Source organism: Dermochelys coriacea, chromosome 19 (genome assembly GCF_009764565.3).
Source record: "Dermochelys coriacea isolate rDerCor1 chromosome 19, rDerCor1.pri.v4, whole genome shotgun sequence".
Classification (NCBI taxonomy): Eukaryota; Metazoa; Chordata; order Testudines; family Dermochelyidae; genus Dermochelys; species Dermochelys coriacea.
The window spans coordinates 5,537,951-5,556,906 of NC_050086.2; the positions used below are offsets into that span (position 1 = coordinate 5,537,951).

Here is an 18,956-nt window from a genome sequence, read left to right on the forward strand (position 1 = left end):
GTCAAGCATCACAGTGGTCAGGAAGGAAAATGTCCACCCCCAGGTGCAGCACTGAATAATTGGCCAGATGCATCCTCTGAAGCATCTGGTACCAGTCACTGTTGGGAGAACACCAGAAGTTGATGACCCAATGCCAGTGTGGCAGGTCCTAAACCCTTGTGCCCTTCCTTTTCCTGACCAAGACTTTAAACTAACTCCCAGAGAGGATTTTACATGAGACTCAGTGCATGCTGGGATACAATTGGTGGGAACAGAGTTAATTTCTGCTCAATGCTCAGCAACGCCAAGTGAATCCTGCAAACTGGCTAGGCTCTTGGGTTTGCTGCCGAGTTTGCATGTATTGTATTAAAGGCTCCAGGAACCCCAGCATGATACACAGCTAAGAGCCACACTTCCAGGGAGCCACTTAGGATTTAACACACAATGATGGTGACACGGGATCCAAGCCACTGAGCTATGGATTGCTCAGGTTGTTCTAGAAAAGGTCATTACAAATGCGCTCCCCACCTGGGAAACACACTGGCTGGTATCTCTCCAGCCCACAGTCCCAACCCCAACAGAGTCAGCTTCCCAGAGCAGTAAGAAGGTCAATTACTTACGATGTCACCTTTGGATCCAATTTTTCCTGGGGAGCCCTAGACAAGAGAGCAGAGAACAATCAGGACCGGGGATGCCACAGCTGTGTCTTCACCCAAGAAGACAAGGTTTGTCGCACCATCGGTGTTTTGCATTAGAGGCAGAATGGGGGTGGGGGTGGTCACACACTACGTGGGGGGCAGAAAGATCGCTCAACATCTTTCTAACCAGGACTTTGGACAACCAAAATAACAGCCTCTCTAAAATCTCCCTCCTGGGTTATACCAGACCAAGTGCTTTGGCTGGTTCCTCCTAGCTATCTAGCCAGCCTGAATGTTGTCAATAAAGCCACTTACTCCTTCCATTAAAACTGGGCCTTGGGGCCAACTTTTCAGCCAGGTCTTCACTGGGTCTCCATGTTTGTGGGTTCAAACAACTGCAGGCTCAGGGCTACCTCAGCATTCATTTGCGCTCACATTTTAAGCCACTTCGGTGTGTATGTACCTGAACCACGCAAAGCCCACTGCAGCCAATGGGAAACTTTCCCGTGACTCCAGCTGGTTTAGGATCAAGCCTCCATTTTCCTGACTGGGCTCGTAAATCAGGGATGAGCTGAGCTAAAATGTGACTGTAAAGGACTGCCTGGGCAAGTTCATTGCCATTCCACTGCATGAGGCAGGACAGCCGACCCAGCCCGTCAAACCGCAGGATGCAAAGAGAGGAAGAACTGCTGGCGCTGGGATCTGAGCCCAGCCTTCACCTGCGCCGGGAAAGCATATCCTCGGGCCACAGATATTCCCATTCCCACAGTATCCATCTATTCATCCATCAGCTGCATCCACCCACTCACCACATTCACTGTATCTATCTACAGGGTTTCTACAGTCCCCATCACTGTAATCTCAATTTTTGCTGACAGATTAAATCTTCATGGGGAGGTCCCATATGGATCTCATGGATCTCATCTCCCTTCTAAGCTTTGCTCTTAGCCTCAGCCCTCATCACCGTCTTGCCCCCAATAAGGAATTTCATGATATTACCTTGTCTCCTTTGACACCTGGTAGGCCCTGTGGCCCTGGGATCCCTGGAGGACCTTGCTCACCTTTCGATCCCTAGAAAGAAGAAAGAAGAAGAATGTGGGTGAAACCAGCAGTAGGAAAGACACAGACCTTCAGTGGGAAGGGGGGTGGCAGCTCTGGTGACTAGAACAGGGCCAAGAGTAATTTGTGGCTATTCATTTGAATTGGGTGCAGCTATGTTGAGGCTACAGCAAGGTAGACAGTGAATGAATGAGTGTATTCTAGAGTGCAGAGCCACTGGACCCCCTAACCCAACTTTCCCCCTTGCGCTGGTGGGAGCAGTAAAGCAGGGCCTCCTGCACCCAGTGCAGCGTGTCCCAGATGCTGCCCAGACATAGGGAGCCCATCAGTCTGTACCACGATGTGTTTGTGGAAACCTCAGGCACAGAACTCCAAGGGGACTGCTCTCCTTTCCGCGTGCACATGTAACTCCCATGAACACAGCCCCACACACTGATGTGCCCAGGGGAGGCTAATCCACCCCTCCATGCATGTGTTCACCCTCTAGTGACCATTGACAGGAGGAGAGACCCCTGTGAGTGGCATGGCCTGTGTTTTCTTTGCCTCTTGCATGCTGAGAGGGAGAAGATCCTTCGGCCTCCCTCTTAGAGTCACCCAAGCTCCGGCTGGCTGGGCATTTACAGCATGATCCTGGGTCTTCCCGGATCAAGCAAAGCGATGAAGCCCAGATCCTCACAGGCCTTTAGCACCTAACTCTCATTTCCGGGCCGTGGATCCTAGCAGCTGCAGGACACTGTGGTTCCCTGTCAATCATTTAACAGCCGTAGCCCCATTTAAACAGAGTATCCTATTCAACATGTGTCTTTGAGATGAGCCCAGGAAATGGGAAGGTCTCTTCTGCTCTCCCAAAATAGCCTTTTCTTACAGTCTCTGTTAAACCCCACAGGGAGAAGAGCAGGGATGGAGTCTGTCCTCCAGCAGGGGACGCTCTTGCTCCCAAATGATTTATCTCAGAAAAAGGAGGGGGGGGTGCTTTAGAGCCCACCCTGCAGTTATAAACTGCCCAAGAGCAGAAAAACACACTCCCTGCTGTGTGTCCTTGTCTCTCTGGGCTGGGGAGGAGACCACTCCCCGCTTTGGTTGAAAACACACAGTCGGTTCCTGTGGGCCGTTAAATTCTCTCCTGCTGCCTAATCCCCTCACCCTGTCTGGCCACTCGCAGCAGGGGCGGGGCTGGCTCAGTCGCTCCTTCTTGTTAAACTGCTCATGGGGGAAGAGGGGGGATCATCCTGGGGTCTGAGCCAAATTTATGCCTCCCTCCCAATTAGTGCACATGCTGGTTCTTTCAAAATGCACCCTGGTGTGCAAAGGCCAAACCTTTCCAGGCATGGGTCTTCCGTGGCACATGCAAAACATCTGTGTGCTGCAGAGAAGCCAATCTGGGTGCTGCCCTCCAGCACATCTCCGAGTGCTACTTGGCACCTACATGTAGGCACAAGTGTGGATAACCACAAAGCGCAGCCCCCTGCCCAGAGCCATAGGAAGTCACGAGTCCATTGCATGTCTGGCTTCCTTGCTCTCCTGTGCTGGGGGCATAAAATACTAGTCACGACCCCTAGCTCTTAAACAGCACTTAGCATCAGAACATCTCAAAACAAGTTATGCAGATCAGCAGCAGCATCCCCAGATGGGGAAAACGAGGCACAGAGCGGGGCTGTGACTTGCTGAGGGTCACCGAGAAGGCCATGAATGGAACCCAGAGCTCCTGAGTCCTAGTCCAGTGCACTAACTTGTAGCCCACACCATCTAGGGGTATGAGTGCCTAGGGGCAAGATGTGGGTGGATTATGATAGGAGACATAGGATTAACCCCTTCCTGCTAACGCGTTCCTCCCTTCCATAAGTAGCTTAACTGCCATGCTTCAGCATCTGGGTCCCCATCCACCCTGTGCTCCTGTGTGCAGCATAGTGCACGTGTGCTGGGCAGGGACAAGCAGGATGTGTGTGGCATTGAGGGATTCACTGGGAACATGCCCAACTCCTACCTTGGCAAACAGCCTTGGAAGGTAATTGCAGTGCAGACCACCATCAGAGATGTGCCAGGGTCACACTGCCGATTTCTTCTCCCTCTGAGCAATGCAGGGGAAACCTCTGCAGCTTCCAAACGATACGGAGATACCGAAGTGCCCAGCCCAGCCTGGGAGCTGCAAACCGAGCTGGACTCTACCTGCTCTGCTGATTCTGGACCCCAAATCCGGAGAGCGGCTTTGCTGGCCATTCACTTTGCAGGCCCTTCTGCCGCTACACTGGCCTTGCAGCGAGTGGTAAGAAACCTCCCTTCCACTGGTGATCTCAGCAGACCTGACTGGGGACGCCCACTGTGTCCTATGATGACCCTTCTTTGGCTACCAACCCGATCCAAGCAGTGCAATCCCCAGCCCTGAGGCATCCGGGGGGTTCCGAAAAGCGGCTCCCTGAGCTCGAGCCCTGGACACTAGGATTTTGCTGGGGATACCCGGGTCGGGAAGGAGGAAGGGTAAAGGGCGTTTCCTTTCCAGGTTCTGGCTCGGATCTCAACACCGCAGCACAAAACGCATCAAAGCCACACTCACCACTTTCCCCTGGAGGCCCTGGGGACCCACCGGGCCCCGCTCTCCCCGATCGCCCTGCAGTGAGGAAAGAAAACAGAACCAATTGGAATAGCCAGGGCTGTCTGCGCCCTTCTTGCACCACCTGGCTTCTCTCTCCACATCACTTCATCCCCGCCTTCCACGCAACCCTCCTTTGCCTGCACCCCTGTTGCCTACACCCCCACCCCCACAGCACCCTCCTAAATACCCAGGAGAGGGTGCAGGGATGCTACTTGGCATCCCACAAACACAGGGTTCACTCCAGCTTGCCTTCCCCTTTCCCCAGGCCTGGGCACTCTGGGGAAAGGCTGTAGGAGGGGGAGATGGGGCGAGTTTGCATGAGCAGGCTGGGTTCCACACCTGTGCTTGCAATGCCCTCAGCTATTGCCCTTTCCCCATTCTGGTCCCACTCTTCCCACAGGCAGATCCCAGATGCAGGGACTCCCCCAGGTTGCATGGCTGCCAGACACTGTAAAAATGTTTGCCCTTCTAGAGTCCCTTTCATCTGCAGCTCTCAAAGCAAGGTACAAACATTAATGGATTAAACCTCATTACCCCCATGTGAAGGGGTATGGGTTAGACCCAGTTTACAGACAGGGAAACTGAGGCATGGATGGGGCAGGGACTTGCCAAGGATCGAACCCAGGAGTCCCGACTTCCATTGTCTAAACACTCAAACTCATTCCCACACAGATCGAGGAATAGAACCCAGGAATCCTCGTTCCTGGTCTAACTATTATTCTCTTACGCAACATGACACTTCCTGCCAAAGCCAGCAGAGAACTCAGGAACTCTGGCTCACATTCCCTTGCGACTTTCTAGACTTACCTTCACCCCGGGGACACCTTGTGGCCCTGGCTCACCCGGAGCTCCAAGTTCACCCTAAGAAAAGAATCCAGAGCAGGGTCTGACTATTGGACTGTGTTAGAATAGCATTGCCTCCTGCCACTCAGCTAGAGATCTGCTGGAGTTACACAGGGGTGGCAGCTGCCTATCACCTCTCTTGGTACTCAGATGCAATCATTTGCCCTTGGGTGCTTTCCACAGGCAAATCACATGGTGGGGGGGGTGGCATTCTGTGACTTCCCTCTGCCCCTCCTTGCCAGCTGCACTGCCATTTTCAGCAAAGCCAGACCTTTAATTCACCCTGTTTAATTCAGAGCATCAGGGAATGCTAAACTGGATCTATGACCAGGCCACAGGGGCTTCTGGGTCACAGAATTTGGCACTGGGGCTGGGCAGGGCCCACGGGGCTCAGGGTAACAGAGAACATGGCACTGGACCTCGATCTGACATTCTTTTTATAAGTTGGTGTAGGATTAAAAAAAAAAAAAGCCACTGTACACCCTGCCTCCCCCATGGCTTTACCTCAGCCCCTGGGACCGACACACAGGGGTTGGAGATGCAGCCAAAGCCACAGCCACAGCTCCAGATCTTTTGCAAATAGTGAAGGAGGGGGCAAAAGGGGGTGGGGATGGAAGCATCCAATTTTGTTGTCAACTTAATAGAGAGACAAAGAAAAACGAACACGAGCAAAGACGGACGAGAGCGCCCTCGTGCGCTGATGGGACGGGAGCCAGAGAGTCACAGGGATAAACAGACGGAGTCTCTTTACTTACAATTTTCCCAGGGGCTCCGGTGATTCCTGGAAGGCCACGGGCACCTGGTTCACCCTGTCAATGAGCCAGAGACAAGATTCATTGTATGTATTATTATTTGTATCTTGTTACTGGCTAGAAGCCCCAGTCATGGAGCAGGGCCCCATTGTGCTAGGAGCTGCACAGACACAGAACAGAAGAGTTTACAGTCTAAGCATAAGACAAGTGGCAGACCGACAAAGAGGGGAACCCAAGGAAACAATGAGACAACCATGACAGGCGGTGGGCTCAGCACACCCGTGGCTTAATCATTGCAAAGATTTTGTAGCCATTAAGGCAAAGGAGAGTTTTAAGCAGGGATCCAAGGGAAGATAATGAGGTAATTTTGCAGGTGTTCACAGGGGAGCTCTTCCTCAGTGGGAGGAGCAGCATGGGAGTAAACACAAAGGGGCTTGGTTGGAAATGTAACAAGTGGCAGATGGAGGCTGGCAGCATGGGCCAGATTGGAGGTAGAAATTGACAGCTCAGTAGTATACGAGATGAAAGATAGGTAGGGATAGGCTGTGAGGCCAAATACAAGTAATGTTGGAGGTGATGGAGAAGGGGGAACCAATGAAGGGGTGACATGGTCCAAGCGATGAGCTAGGACAAGGATATTTGCAGCAGGGTTGTATTTATATTTACTGGTCGATTTGTTCCCATGTGCATAAAGGATGCCATCACATTCTCCAGAAGTGTACAGATGTAACTTGCAGAGACCATACAGATGGGCATATCATTTGAAGAGAGGGTGACAGTACCAGTACGCTACATAGGAGGCTCTTTTCACCCACCTTAACTCCTGGGCCACCTTTGGCCCCAGGTTGGCCTGGCAAACCCTGGGGAAACAAAACCAGATTAGTGACTGCCTGTATTAGTGACCGCCTGTATGTAACGTGCATTTTGGATCGGCAGTTCCTGAGACACAGTCATGGCAGCTCCGAGATCCCCCTTGAAGGAAGGGAAGTGTGAGATTTACAGGAGCTCAGCGTGGTCAATAGAATTCAGCCTGCAGGGCAACAGGGTTATTACAGCCTCCAGGAATCACAGACTCATAGAAATGAAGGCTCAAGAGGTCACCTAGTCCAGCCCCCCACAGAATTAAGGATTGGATTAATGTATAGAGTACACAGGGTGTAGAAGCCAAAAGCTGGCAAAAGATAATGAGAAGCCAAACATAGGGACAGGCAAATCTCAGAAGGCTTGGGTTGAATAAGATCAAAAGTTCAGAGTCTTCTCTAAACCTCTTGAGCTGAAATCTTCTGAGACCAGCCTTCCTGTACAATGAATCCTGTCTTGGACAACCAGGGACCAACAAAATCCAGGTGGCCTTTTGATAAAGGTGGAACAGAATGGGCCACAGATGTCACAAGAAAGGTTCTCTCTCATCGCATCTTTCCACGTCTGCTTCCAGTCCCCAACGTCATCCAGAAGTACCAAAGTATTGGCAAAAAAGGAGGATGAAAAAGTTAAATTGAACTTTTTTGGACTTCTAGAAACGTTTGGTTTGAGTTCTGGACATAGACTTCAACCAGTTTACCCCTGTTCAAAATTCAAGGCCAAATTTTGAGCTAGTCTCAACCAAGGGCTTAAGTCTCCTATCACAGACATGTAAATCAGAATAACTCCACTGAGACCTGATTCTGCTCTCACTTACACTGTGTGTGAATGAGGAGTGAGTCCACTGAGGTCAGTGCCTTCTGATCTGACTTACATCAGTTTTACACTAACTTTGGCAGAGTTAGTCTTCGTTTACACTGAGTGTAAGTGAGAGCAGACTCAGGATCAAAGTGCACAGAGGTCTGAGGAAGGTGAAGCAGGAAGAATGATGGGACTGAAATCTCAGGACAATGAAACAAGTGGAATTCCAACTATCAACTACGCCAACATCTGCACCGGAAGAGATGGAGTAACCATTCAGGTGGGAGTTCAGACAAGACGTGGGCCGTATTTGAGCACCGCTGGATTAGGGAAAGATCAGATCTGGGTCCAAAATTGGCAGCTTCGGTTGATTTGTAGTTAAAAGAGATTCCAGATTAACCATTTCACTGCCGGTCCTTCAGTGCTGCTGCATCCTGTACAACACTAATGCCCAGGGCAACACTGGAGAGATGCATTACCTGGCATACCAAGCACATTCAGCAGCAGGGAAGCAGTTACGGGACGTCAGCCCCAAGTGAAATGTCTCACTAGGGATAGCTCTTGTGCTCAGATACTTACGGCTAATCCTCGGTGGCCCGGTGACCCAGGGCGGCCGGGCTGCCCTGCGTTCCCCTGCAAGGGACATGACAAGTCGTTACTGGGAGGCAGCAAAGAACAAAGCAATTGGAGGCAATCAGGGGCTGGCGGAGCACAGCGCACCTGGGCTGATTTGGGGATAGGGCCCGAGAGCTTCTGCTGCTCCAAGCAGGATGAGGGGAGAGCACCCCAAGATGGGAGAGTTTGCAATGCAGGAGCATGCAGTGGCAGTTATAAGAGTGTCCCTCACTTGAAATGGCCCCACAGAGGAGGTGGCATGGGCACTCCCAGCAACCCAGAAAAACTCTGGGTCCCTATAAACACCCAACCCCACCTGCCGTGACCCCAATCTGAGGTCACCAATTGGGGGTGCTCTCCTGGGAACCATCCATGTGCCGCATCAGACTCCATCCGATGATGGCAACCCCCCCGGCACCCATCAAGGTCAAAGATGAGGCAATCCTGGCCCAGGCTGCAGCCAGGAGTAGCAGTGCCCTGCTGTGCCAGCCAAGCGCCCCTGGTTTCCACCGAATGTATCCGATGAAGTGGGCTGTAGCTCACAACAGCTTAGGCTCAAATAAAATGTGTAGTCTCTAGGTGCCACAATGTCCTCTGTCTTTTTGCGGATACAGGCTAACATGGCTGCTACTCGGAAAGGGTTTCCAGCAAGCACTCAACGGCCTGCGGTGCACGTTCGGTCCCCACTGTCATGGCAGACTGAAGGCAAGAGAAGAGGGGGTCGGGGACTGCCTGATCCCAGCCACAGGGACTCTAACAAGGAGAAGGGGAAATTAACTGTCTGATATGGAAGGGGAAAGAGAGACACTGGGAAGTAGGGAGGAGCGATGGAGACATCCTGGTCCTCAACCATCTCCCACAATCCCTCCTGGCCCTCTCACTTCACACTGGGATGCCGGGGGTGCGTCTTACCATCGAGCAGGGAGTCCTGCAAAGGAGAAGGAACAGTCAATGAGAAAGTTGCTGGGGGGGTGGAGGGGAGGTGCAGGTTAGGACAAATTTGATGGAAGCCCAGAAGTGGCAGAGCCTCCCAATGGAAGAAGCCAGGCGGACCATGAAGAGGAGATGGGGACAGATGCCATGGGACTGATGCCCTTTGGATGCGATGTGGCCACACCATCTTATAGCAGTCCTCTCCGCCCCTCGTGGCAGCTCGCAGGGAGGGGACAGGACAGAGGGCAGCTCAAACAAAGAGATGCAAGTGGCTGCAGGTTGTGAGGAAGGGGGAGTGGAGGGACAGGTGGGAAGGGGGAACCCCTAACCCCTTGGGAAAGAAGCAAATCAGGTCTGACTGAGGAGCTTCACCCCTGAATCCAGAGCAGCTGGGGCAGCCATAAGGGCAGGAACATCTCTGCCAGGCCCTTGCCCAGCACGGAGCAGAGGACAAATGCAGGGGTGCAAGATGCTCTTGGTAAGGCTCTCGCCTAAATCCAGAGACAGCTGTACTTACATTATCCCCTTTGGGCCCCATTGCTCCCTGGGACCCCTGAAGCCACGGGCACCCTAAAAAAAAAAAAAAAAAAAAGGAGAATAAGTATTATTTTACCATCCCTCTTGGCTCTGGGGACATCAGCACACAATAGTGGATCAGGTTGGGGGTTCTGCGCCCTATCTTTAGGGGGAGTGTTAACTCGTGCGGAATCAAAGGGAGGTATCACAGCACAGCTGGGTCACAGTGGGTGAGAAAGCAGGGGAGACTGGACCAGATTTGGGGCTAGGTGGCTAACGATTCTCCCAGCCCGCCCACCCACCCACTTGGAGGCTGAAGCCTCCGTGACTGCAAGAATAGGAAACTGAATATCTGAGAGCTGCAATTCATGGCATTCCCAAGCTACCTGCACAGGCAGGGCTTAGGGTGGCAGTGAAGGAAGTCAGGTGACTTGGAGCAATTTCAAACACACAAATCCTTATTTTGATTCTTCCGTTGTCTGGACTTTACCCCCGGGGGTCCTCTAATCCCCTAATCCTGTTTGCATGGGATCTGAGTGGATGGCATTTCTGGTCACACTGTGGCTGTGGGTGAAGACCTTGAATCAGGCTGAGGGAATGGGCTGGGGGGGCAGGGCAGGGGCACTGCAATCTGCAGTCCTTCCAGTCCATTTCTGCCCCATTTCTGGGTTGTAGAGGTATTGGGAAGGGCCGGAGGGGTTCAGAGCTGCGACAGCCTCTCCATTCAGGGAATGCACTCAGCAGCTTTTGGAAAGCTATGTGAAGCCACCAACTTCCTGACAGAGACCGTTTCCTTTCTTGTCCTGGAGTCAAGTCTGGCCACCGAGTTACATGTTGCCTGTGTCCGGTACGTTAACTGACCCTCCACCCAGAAGATATGGAATCAGGGCTATCACCTGGCTTGTGAAATGAGCTGGGCTTAGGAATGGCAGAGGAGTCCCTGCTGGATGTTCATCCATATCTTCAAACGATCCGCCACTCTGCTCGGGAGAGGGGCTTGATGGGAATAGCAGCTCAGGGTTGGGAGTGCACTGGCAGAGCTGTTTGGGGGAGCCCAGACTGCGATAGCAAGGGGGACCGTGGGTTAGGACAGGGCATTTGGCAGAGCCATGTGTGAGGAACAGGTCTGGAACACCAGGGCTGGGGTACATCTACCCACAGGTGAAGCATGGAACAGAAGCATGAAGCGCTCTGGGTTTAAAGCACTTCCAGGGATGTGAAATATGACCTGGGCATAATGCATGGCCACCATACCTGCCTTTTAAACCCAATGCAGAAACCTGTGCACGGAGCACACCCTGCATGGGGGTAAAATTTAAGGGCGGCTCAGCGCACGCCAGGGAAACAGCGCAGGCATTAAACTGCTTCCCTCTAGGACCGTACCTGTCCACGCATCAATGAAACAGTTAACTTACGATGTCTCCCTTCTCGCCGGCTCCACCAGGTGGCCCCTTCGGGCCTTCCTTGCCCTACGGGAGAAGGGAAATACACAAAGGCTTAACAGGGCTGTTCCATGCCACAGGCCTACCCCACCTCACAATCCATCCCGGAGCATAGACAACGCCAGGTGAGCAGGAGGGATCCAAAGGGGAGAGAAGAGCCTCAGCCACAAAACTGCGGATCAGCTAGAGCAAGGGTTTGTATTTAACAACAAGACCAAGACAGTTTTCATCAGCCGATCTCCAAAGGAAGTCAATACCATCGCCTCCATTTTACAGATGGGGAAACTGAGGCACAGAAGCAATTTGTCCAAGATCACCCAGCAGGCCAGAGGCAGAGCCAGGAAGAGAACCCTGGTGTCCTGAGTCCCCAGGCTGGTGCTCCATCCACTAGGCCACACTGCAGCCTGTTTATTTAAACTCATCCCCCTTGTAACAACGTACACAGATGGGGATGAATGTTGCTCCTATTTAGGCCAGTGGATTCAAAGGGTTTGCACAGATGCAGCTGAGAAGGGTTTGACTCATAGACGCTTCACTGGGACAGGGGCTGCTGCTGCGCTGGATACTCTGGAAGAAATTGGCACTTTGGGGGCAGTCGATGATGTCAGGAAACGCACTCGGCCTTGCTTTTCCAGGCTGGGAATCTCGGTTTTATTCTGCATGGGTGCCCAGAGCTTTCACTCACCATGGTAGGATCTACCCTTTGGAAGGATAACAACAGGGCTCTCTACGAGTCAGACAGGGCGACACAGACGCTCCCCATGGATGCAAGGTGGGACGTGATCCAACACATACATGCAATCATTGCAGCAGCCCAGGAAGAGAGGGGAAAGGACTTACCAGCCTGCCAGCAGCTCCGATAGACCCAACCATTCCTTTATAGCCACGGGGACCCTGAAAAGCAGAGCACAAGTATAGATTACTGACATGTTATGAACTGTCCTTCCCAAGCACATAGGAGCCAGGTCAGTGTGTGAATTCCCTTCCCCTGATGCTCTCAAACATGGATGTCAGTGATGCTCACTAGGGTATTGAAGGCTGGGAGTTCAGAAACAAGCAATGATGATGATGATAATACTCTGTGTCACACCCCCTGCTATGGGTCAGGGTCATTACCCTCATTTTACAGATTGGGAAACTGAGGCACATAGTGCAACGGGATTTGACCAAGGCAAAACAGCAGATCAGCGGCAGACCTGGGAACAGAAACCAACAGTCATGACTCCAAGTCCCCTCTTCTGACTACTAGATCACATGCCCCTCCCAGAGCAAGCAGAGCCCTGACTCCCAGAACCAATCACCCTGCTCTAACCACCAGACCCCATTCCATCCCTAGGGCTCTATTCCTTAGAGCAAAGCATGGGAGTTGTTTAACACCTCCCTGGCATCCTTACCGTCTGGCCCTTTGCTCCCGTCATACCAGGGTAACCTCTCAGGCCCTGAGGACCCTATCAAAGCAAGAGGAGAAGCAGGATTAGTCAGAATTGGTCAGATCTTGTACCCAAAACAGGGCGTCTCTCTGCGGAAAACCTCCTCCCAGGAATAAAGTGATTCTTTTTAGAAGTGTTATTGGAAAATACTATTTTAGTGCTAGTTATGAAACACTGGCTGAGTCCTCCCCTCCCTGCAAGTGCTGCCAATTTCCACCCATGCCCCTTCCTGGCCATCAGTTTATTATTATTAATGGATCTGAGCTTGTAGTCCTTACTTCAGCAAAGCTCCCACTTGATTTCAGAGGGATTTCACCTGCTTCAGGACTGAAGGATTTGGCCATTAATTACTTTTCCTCTTCAAAGTGCTAGTTAATCATGAATTAATCAGTCCTCCCAACCCCACTGAGAGTAGGTGTTATCCCCATTTTTGATTGGGGGAAACTGAGGCATAGAGAGGATTTGCAACTTCCCCAAGCTTACAGAGGGAATCAGTGCCAGGATCAGAGGCAGAACCCAGGAGTTCCTGGCTCTCAGATCTGTGCTCAGACCCCACCTCTCTGGCGAATCACTGTTCCCAATCAATTTCATGGGAGATTATAAAACCCCCCACACTATAGCTGGAAAATTGAGCCTATTGATTTTTCCATTTACTGGTCATATAAAATACAAGCTGTTCATGCACATTTCTTCCCTGGTTATAAACAACATAACCAGGATGATACATTCCTGTCTTCTCTACACAGGTAGTGAGAGGAATTTGCTTGCTAAAAAAAAAAAAAAAAAAAAAAAAAAAAAAAAAACAACCCACAAGTTTTAGGAAAGGAAGGGTTGTATAAAGGATTTGCAGAGGTGATTGGATGCAGGGAAACATATTGCAATGCACAGGCTGCTGGCCATATGCACCACTGCCCTCTACTGGGTGGAATCAGAACATCTCAGCTGTGTGTCAGAGGACCTATACCGCAGCCAGAGATTCTCCTTTAATGAAAGTGGCAGGACTCTGTACATTTGGAGCAGGAGAATATGCCGTGGCGGTGGTGTGCAGCACAATGACAAACGTGAATGTGCTACATTGGGAGCAATACGTTATCAGCTGGCTCTGAGACGCATTTTACTTCCATCTGCCTCACTGGTTAGAGGGGGAAGGCAGAGTCCTCTCAAGTTCTGATGAATCACCGTGTTGTATTCATGCCTCCTGAGGGAACGTATTTGCCCTCTCAAGTCTTCCCATCTCTCCACTCGTTTGAGGCTGTGTCTGAACGGGAAGCCCAAAGTAACAACCGCTTTCCATATTCACGGCTCACCACATTAGCATGATTGTAAGACACAGAGCCAGATTCTGATCTCTGTTACGCTGGCATAAATCCAGAGCACCTCCATTAACTTCAAGGGACTTACAGCAGCATATCTGAGATCAGAACTGGATCACACTAATTTAATCAAGGAAAAGCAAACTAGATGGCCCCGGAGCGGTGAATAGTTGGCTACAAAGCCTGTCACTGCCAAGACACTGGCTCAGATCTGTCCTGGACTGGCAGCGAACAGACGGCATTACTATTCAGCAGCTTGGATAAAACGAGTGGGAGATGAAATAATAAGAAAGGAACCTGGCTCCTTGTTGGAACAGCGAAGCACTAATAACACATCGCTTCTATACAGCACCATTTATCCATAGAGCTCAATGCACTTTACACAGCAGAGTCAGTATCATTTATCCCCTTACGTTACAGTGGGTGGACAATGAGGCTCAGAGGGAGGAAGAGACTTGCCGAGGGTAACCACTGCCCGCAAGCGGCAGAGCCATGAATAAAACCCAGATGTCCTGACTCCTAGCCCAGTGCCTATCCCTTGGCTTCTTTCATTTATCCCCTTCGTGGTAGGCTCAGCAGGGAGACCAAGGACTGCACCGGCCTCAGAGCCAGACATCCTTTCCCTAGGGCGGGGTTGGAGGTGTTTCGGTGACACTCTGTGTGGGAACCTCGCCTGTTCTCACTGTGCTGGGTGTAAATAGAAGACTTCGGACTCCAGAGCTGCTCGAGACGTCTTCAGTCCCTCCTGGCACTGGCCAGCATGGCCAAATGCCCGTCCAGGAGGAGGAAACTGGATGGGGGAAGCTCTCTGTGGCTGTTGCCTTTTTTCCAGTCCCTGGTTTGCAGAGTTCCTCTGGGCCCTATCCTGACTCCTTCGATTCCTTCTCATGGCCATGGGCGCTGTGGTTACTGTCCTCGTGGGATCCCTTGCTCTGTCCCCATGAATGACATCCTCATTTTTTCACCCTTTGTCTCCTGTAATCAGCGAAGTTCTGGCTTCTGTGGCCCTGCCCTCTCAGGGGGTGGGGCTTTTGTTGGCTCCACCTTGCATCCCAGGACTTGAATAGGCTGCAGAATCCCTCAGCACTGCCCCAGAGGGCCAAGGGAGACTGAGGCAGACTAACCCCCCTAACAGTGAGATGGGTCAGACTGTGGGGAGCAGCTGGGCCATGGGGAGCTATGCTGTGCTGGACTCAGAGGAGGGACTGGTGGGGGGCATTCCCTAAACACCTAATGTGACAAATAAAGGAATCCCCTGGGTCATGAATCTAGGTCAAAAGCACCAAGCGATAAGAACAGTAAATACATTACTGGAGGGCCGGGGATGCCTTGTTCTCCGGAAATGCCCATGTCGCCCGTGAGGCCCTGTGGGGAGCAGGAGAAAGGAGAGACGTCAGTGCAGGAAAGGCTCCGCGAGCTGGCTCCGAACCCTGGCTGTTGTGGTCTAAACTGCCCAGAGCCCCTCTATCCCTGCGTGCGGGACCCTGGGAGGGATGGTGATGGGGGATGGGATTTGAATACCCTGGGGAGGATGGAGACCAGTCCCCAAGCAGCCACTCAGCGCTGGGAGAGCAGGCAGCCTGGGACACACTATGGGAACCTCCAGCTCCATTTACTGCCCCTCCTGATGCAAGCCTGGGGGCAGGGACCCCCCTCTTTCCCCTATCACTCTTATTCCTCCTAATCCCCAGTATCCCCTTCCCTCTCTCTCTCTCTCTCTCTCTCTGTCTTCTCTCCTGGTGCTTTTTCTCCTCACTGCCTCCTCACCCATCCTTCCTTTCTCCATCCTTCGGTCTCTCTCCCTCCAGACCCCCCATCTCATCTCCACACAGGACAGAGCAGAGATTGCTCCTTCCCGTCCTCCCTCCCCCGCACCCCAACCCTTCTCCATCTGACTGGGACGCCCGGCAAGGGGAGCTGTACTCACCGGCCTGCCCTGTCTGCCAGATTCCCCGAGGGCACCGGGGCGGCCTTTGTGTCCCTAAAGGAGAAAAGAGATGGCAATTAAGGCTCCCCCGAGTCCCGCACTCAAATGGTTCCCCCGGCGGCGCACTCAGCGTCTGCCCTGTAAATCCCCCAGCTGTGGGGTATCACGCACGCATGGGCAGGTACCACAGGGCGTTTGCACACTGGCAGAAGCTAAGGTGGGCATTTTTCTGCTGCAGCCCACCATGTCCTTCCATCCACGAGGAAGACAGAGGGCAGCCAAGGACCACAGAGGACAGCAGTAGACAGCTCACCCCCGGGAGACTCTTTTACCCAGCCCAGGAGGCGGAGGTGCTGCAACCATTTATATAGTGGGGATGCTGAAGGCAGAAACCATGTAATTTGGGTTGTTGTTACTACTTCAAGCCAGGGGGCACAGCAGCACCCCTGCACCTCTAGTTCCAGCACATATGCCAGGAGGGGGCTGTGCAAAGCAAGCCGGGCTTGGGGAGCCTGACAGAAGCACTGGACCCTTTGGAAGCTGCTCTCCGATTTGGAGGTGGGGGCTGGCAGGAGTGTGAAGGGGAGGTCCCCAAGCCTGTGTCCTCAGTGTAACACGCTAGCCTGCTAGGGGCCAGATCCTGGATAGCAGTTTATGCATCCGCTATGGTCTCCAAGCTAAGAGAGAAGCAGACCCTTTATGTCCATACAGCACCTAGCTCACTGGGGTCCTGGTCCACAACGCGGGCACATAGGTGCTGCAATAATACAAATAAGAGCTCAAAAACTCAAGGCTGATGCGTTGAGGTCCCCGGTTCAAACCTGGGTCAGGGGTGTTGTTACCTTACCTTCAGTCCCTGAAGTCCCTGGGGGCCTTTGGGCCCTGGCGGGCAGTTGGTTGGACACTAGTGGGTGGGAGAAAGAAAAGTGGCTTGTTTTAATCAGAAAACAGTATTAGGCTGTAGAGAAGTGGCAGTTGCGGTGCGCCCAGCATTGGGGCTTCGCATGATTGGAGCAGGGCTGCTGGGCTGGCACAATAAAGCTCTTGAGGGAAATTGCAGAGTCACTTGCCTCTTGCAGGCATTTAATTCCAGGCCTTCCTCGCTCTGTATTATTAGCACAGCACAAAGCAAATGCTCTGCACGTCCTTCCGCCCCCGTGACTGAGCCTGCCTGCTGCTCTGGAGAGACGCTCCCTGCTTGTCTCCTTCCGGGGGGGTCTGTGCTGCTCCGTGAAATCACAAGCAGAATGCAGAGTAGGAGGTGACCAGTGAGGTGGGGGCGATCCCAGGCTGGGGGGGGGGGGGTAGGGGAAGTCTGAGCCACAGATCCACAGCCCTCACCCTCAGAGCGGTAGACCTGCCATCACACACTCTCCAATCGTTGATCCGCCTCCCACTGAAATCAACAAGAAATCCTGCCATTGACTTCACTGACAATCGGACTGGGACCCTTGGAGAGACCTAGCCATGAGTCAATAACAGGGCTGGGGATGTGCAAAGAGAGCCAGGCAGTCACCATGAGAAATACCCCCCAGGAAGTAAACATTTTCCCCCTGTGCATGGCATGGGTCTGCCTGCAGGTCAGAGGAGGCCCACCCTAGTGAAGACAAGAAGGAAGGCAGGGAGCCACTGCCGGGTTACAACAGGGACACCCGAGCTGTATAACCAGCCACCTGCCAGCGACTAAAGGACTGGGGACAGCCCATGCCACTGGGGCAACTCAGAGCTGGCTCTGTAGGGACAGACATGGCTCTGTAAACCCACCCCAGGGGACCAGTCGCACTGTCAGCCCCCACAGCAGGGCCTGACCTGGTTCTATGAGCAGCCCAAAAGGGACCTGGCACTACATGCCAGCCCCAAAGGGAAGCTCGGCTCTGTATATACACCAGTCCAAAGGGCAACCGTCTGCATATGGCACATGAAGGGAAAGGCAGGAGCTGGCAGATACAATTTGCTCCCAGAGATCAGACCAGGATGAGGCCCAAAGGCTGCACATGCGGATGGCCCAGTGAGTGTCACCTTGGCTCCCAGCAGCACAGGTGTTTCAAAGTGGGGCAGCCAGCGCAGGAACATCGCATCTCTGAAGGGGTCTGAGCACTAGAAGTTGCTACAAAACATCTCTTCACTGCTACCAAATGACACGTGTTAAGGCATTTCCCAGGAATGGCTCCCAGCTGCTGTACACTGGGAGGGTCCTGTTAAAGCCTAATGTAACTGCAGTGCTTACCAAGAAATCAGCACTGCCTTCCAGCCCTTGGATGTGTCCTGGGGGGCCCTGGAATGAAATAAAACCATCAGGCACCCTAACGTAACAGTAACAATACACAGCATTTTAATCTCAAAACAGCTTACAGAGGTGGGTAAACACGGCACCCTCCTTTATAGATGGGGAAACTGAGGGCACAGAGCAGGGAAGCGACATGCCCAGGGTCAGACAGTTGAGTCATCGGCAAAGCTGGGAATAGAAGCTGGGAGTCCTGTCCTGCTCTAACCATAAGATACCCTGTGTTGTCAGAGCAGGAAATAGAACCCAGGAGTCCTGGCTGCCAGTTGCCCACCATTGGCCCAGGCTACAGCCCTTGGAGCATTTCCATCTGCAAATAGTCCCTTAGGAAACCATGAAGCTCACATCTAGCCCAAGCCCAAATATTAACCTTGATAGCTGACTGGCTAAAACCAGACCTTGCTGTGATTTGTCCACAGTTAAATGAAGAGGGTTTAATCAGACCTAGCCCCAAACACTGGCCCATCTCATCCATTAACCCACCTCCCTTCATACCAGCTAAAAGTCTAGCCAGGTATCCTGCTCCTCACCACTCCACAAAGACTCTAGCAGCCTGTCTAAGGCAGTGCACAATTTCTGAGGTTCCAGAGGGACTGCGCACGGGGACATTTCCTTCCTGACCCTCATAGAGATCAGCTTTACACCCCGAACATGAGCCTTGATTAGCTCAGGTCATCTCCACCCCATGCAGGTGGATGCTGAGCAGGGTTCAGCAGTGCATTACAGGCCTGATCGGGGGTGCTGAGTCCTCCCTGATCAGGCTCTTAACCGCCACTTTGCAGTTCTGATTTGGACCTTTCTGATGCATATGGTTCTGTCCAATCCTGGGGCCATGGATCAAGGACTCTCCCCTAATCCACCCTTCACTCAAGGACCTCAGATGAGAAATTCCAAGGGAGATGGGTTAACACTCACAGGTTTCCCAGGGAGACCTGGGGGGCCTCGTGGTCCATCAGGTCCAGGTTCACCCTGA

General features: G+C 52.5%; 1 protein-coding gene across 1 annotated transcript in view; it reads right to left on the reverse strand.

Annotated features, from left to right (window-relative positions):
• Window positions 1-18,956, reverse strand: part of COL9A2 (collagen type IX alpha 2 chain) — a 46,373-nt gene that overhangs the window by 7,370 nt on the left and 20,047 nt on the right. The window contains 17 exon segments of the mRNA XM_043505925.1: window positions 600-635; window positions 1,617-1,688; window positions 4,228-4,281; window positions 5,074-5,127; window positions 5,865-5,918; window positions 6,677-6,721; window positions 8,103-8,158; window positions 9,021-9,067; window positions 9,589-9,641; window positions 11,003-11,056; window positions 11,870-11,923; window positions 12,424-12,477; window positions 15,084-15,137; window positions 15,700-15,753; window positions 16,547-16,603; window positions 17,927-17,974; window positions 18,899-18,952. Coding sequence (XP_043361860.1) covers window positions 600-635; window positions 1,617-1,688; window positions 4,228-4,281; window positions 5,074-5,127; window positions 5,865-5,918; window positions 6,677-6,721; window positions 8,103-8,158; window positions 9,021-9,067; window positions 9,589-9,641; window positions 11,003-11,056; window positions 11,870-11,923; window positions 12,424-12,477; window positions 15,084-15,137; window positions 15,700-15,753; window positions 16,547-16,603; window positions 17,927-17,974; window positions 18,899-18,952 — 900 coding nt within the window.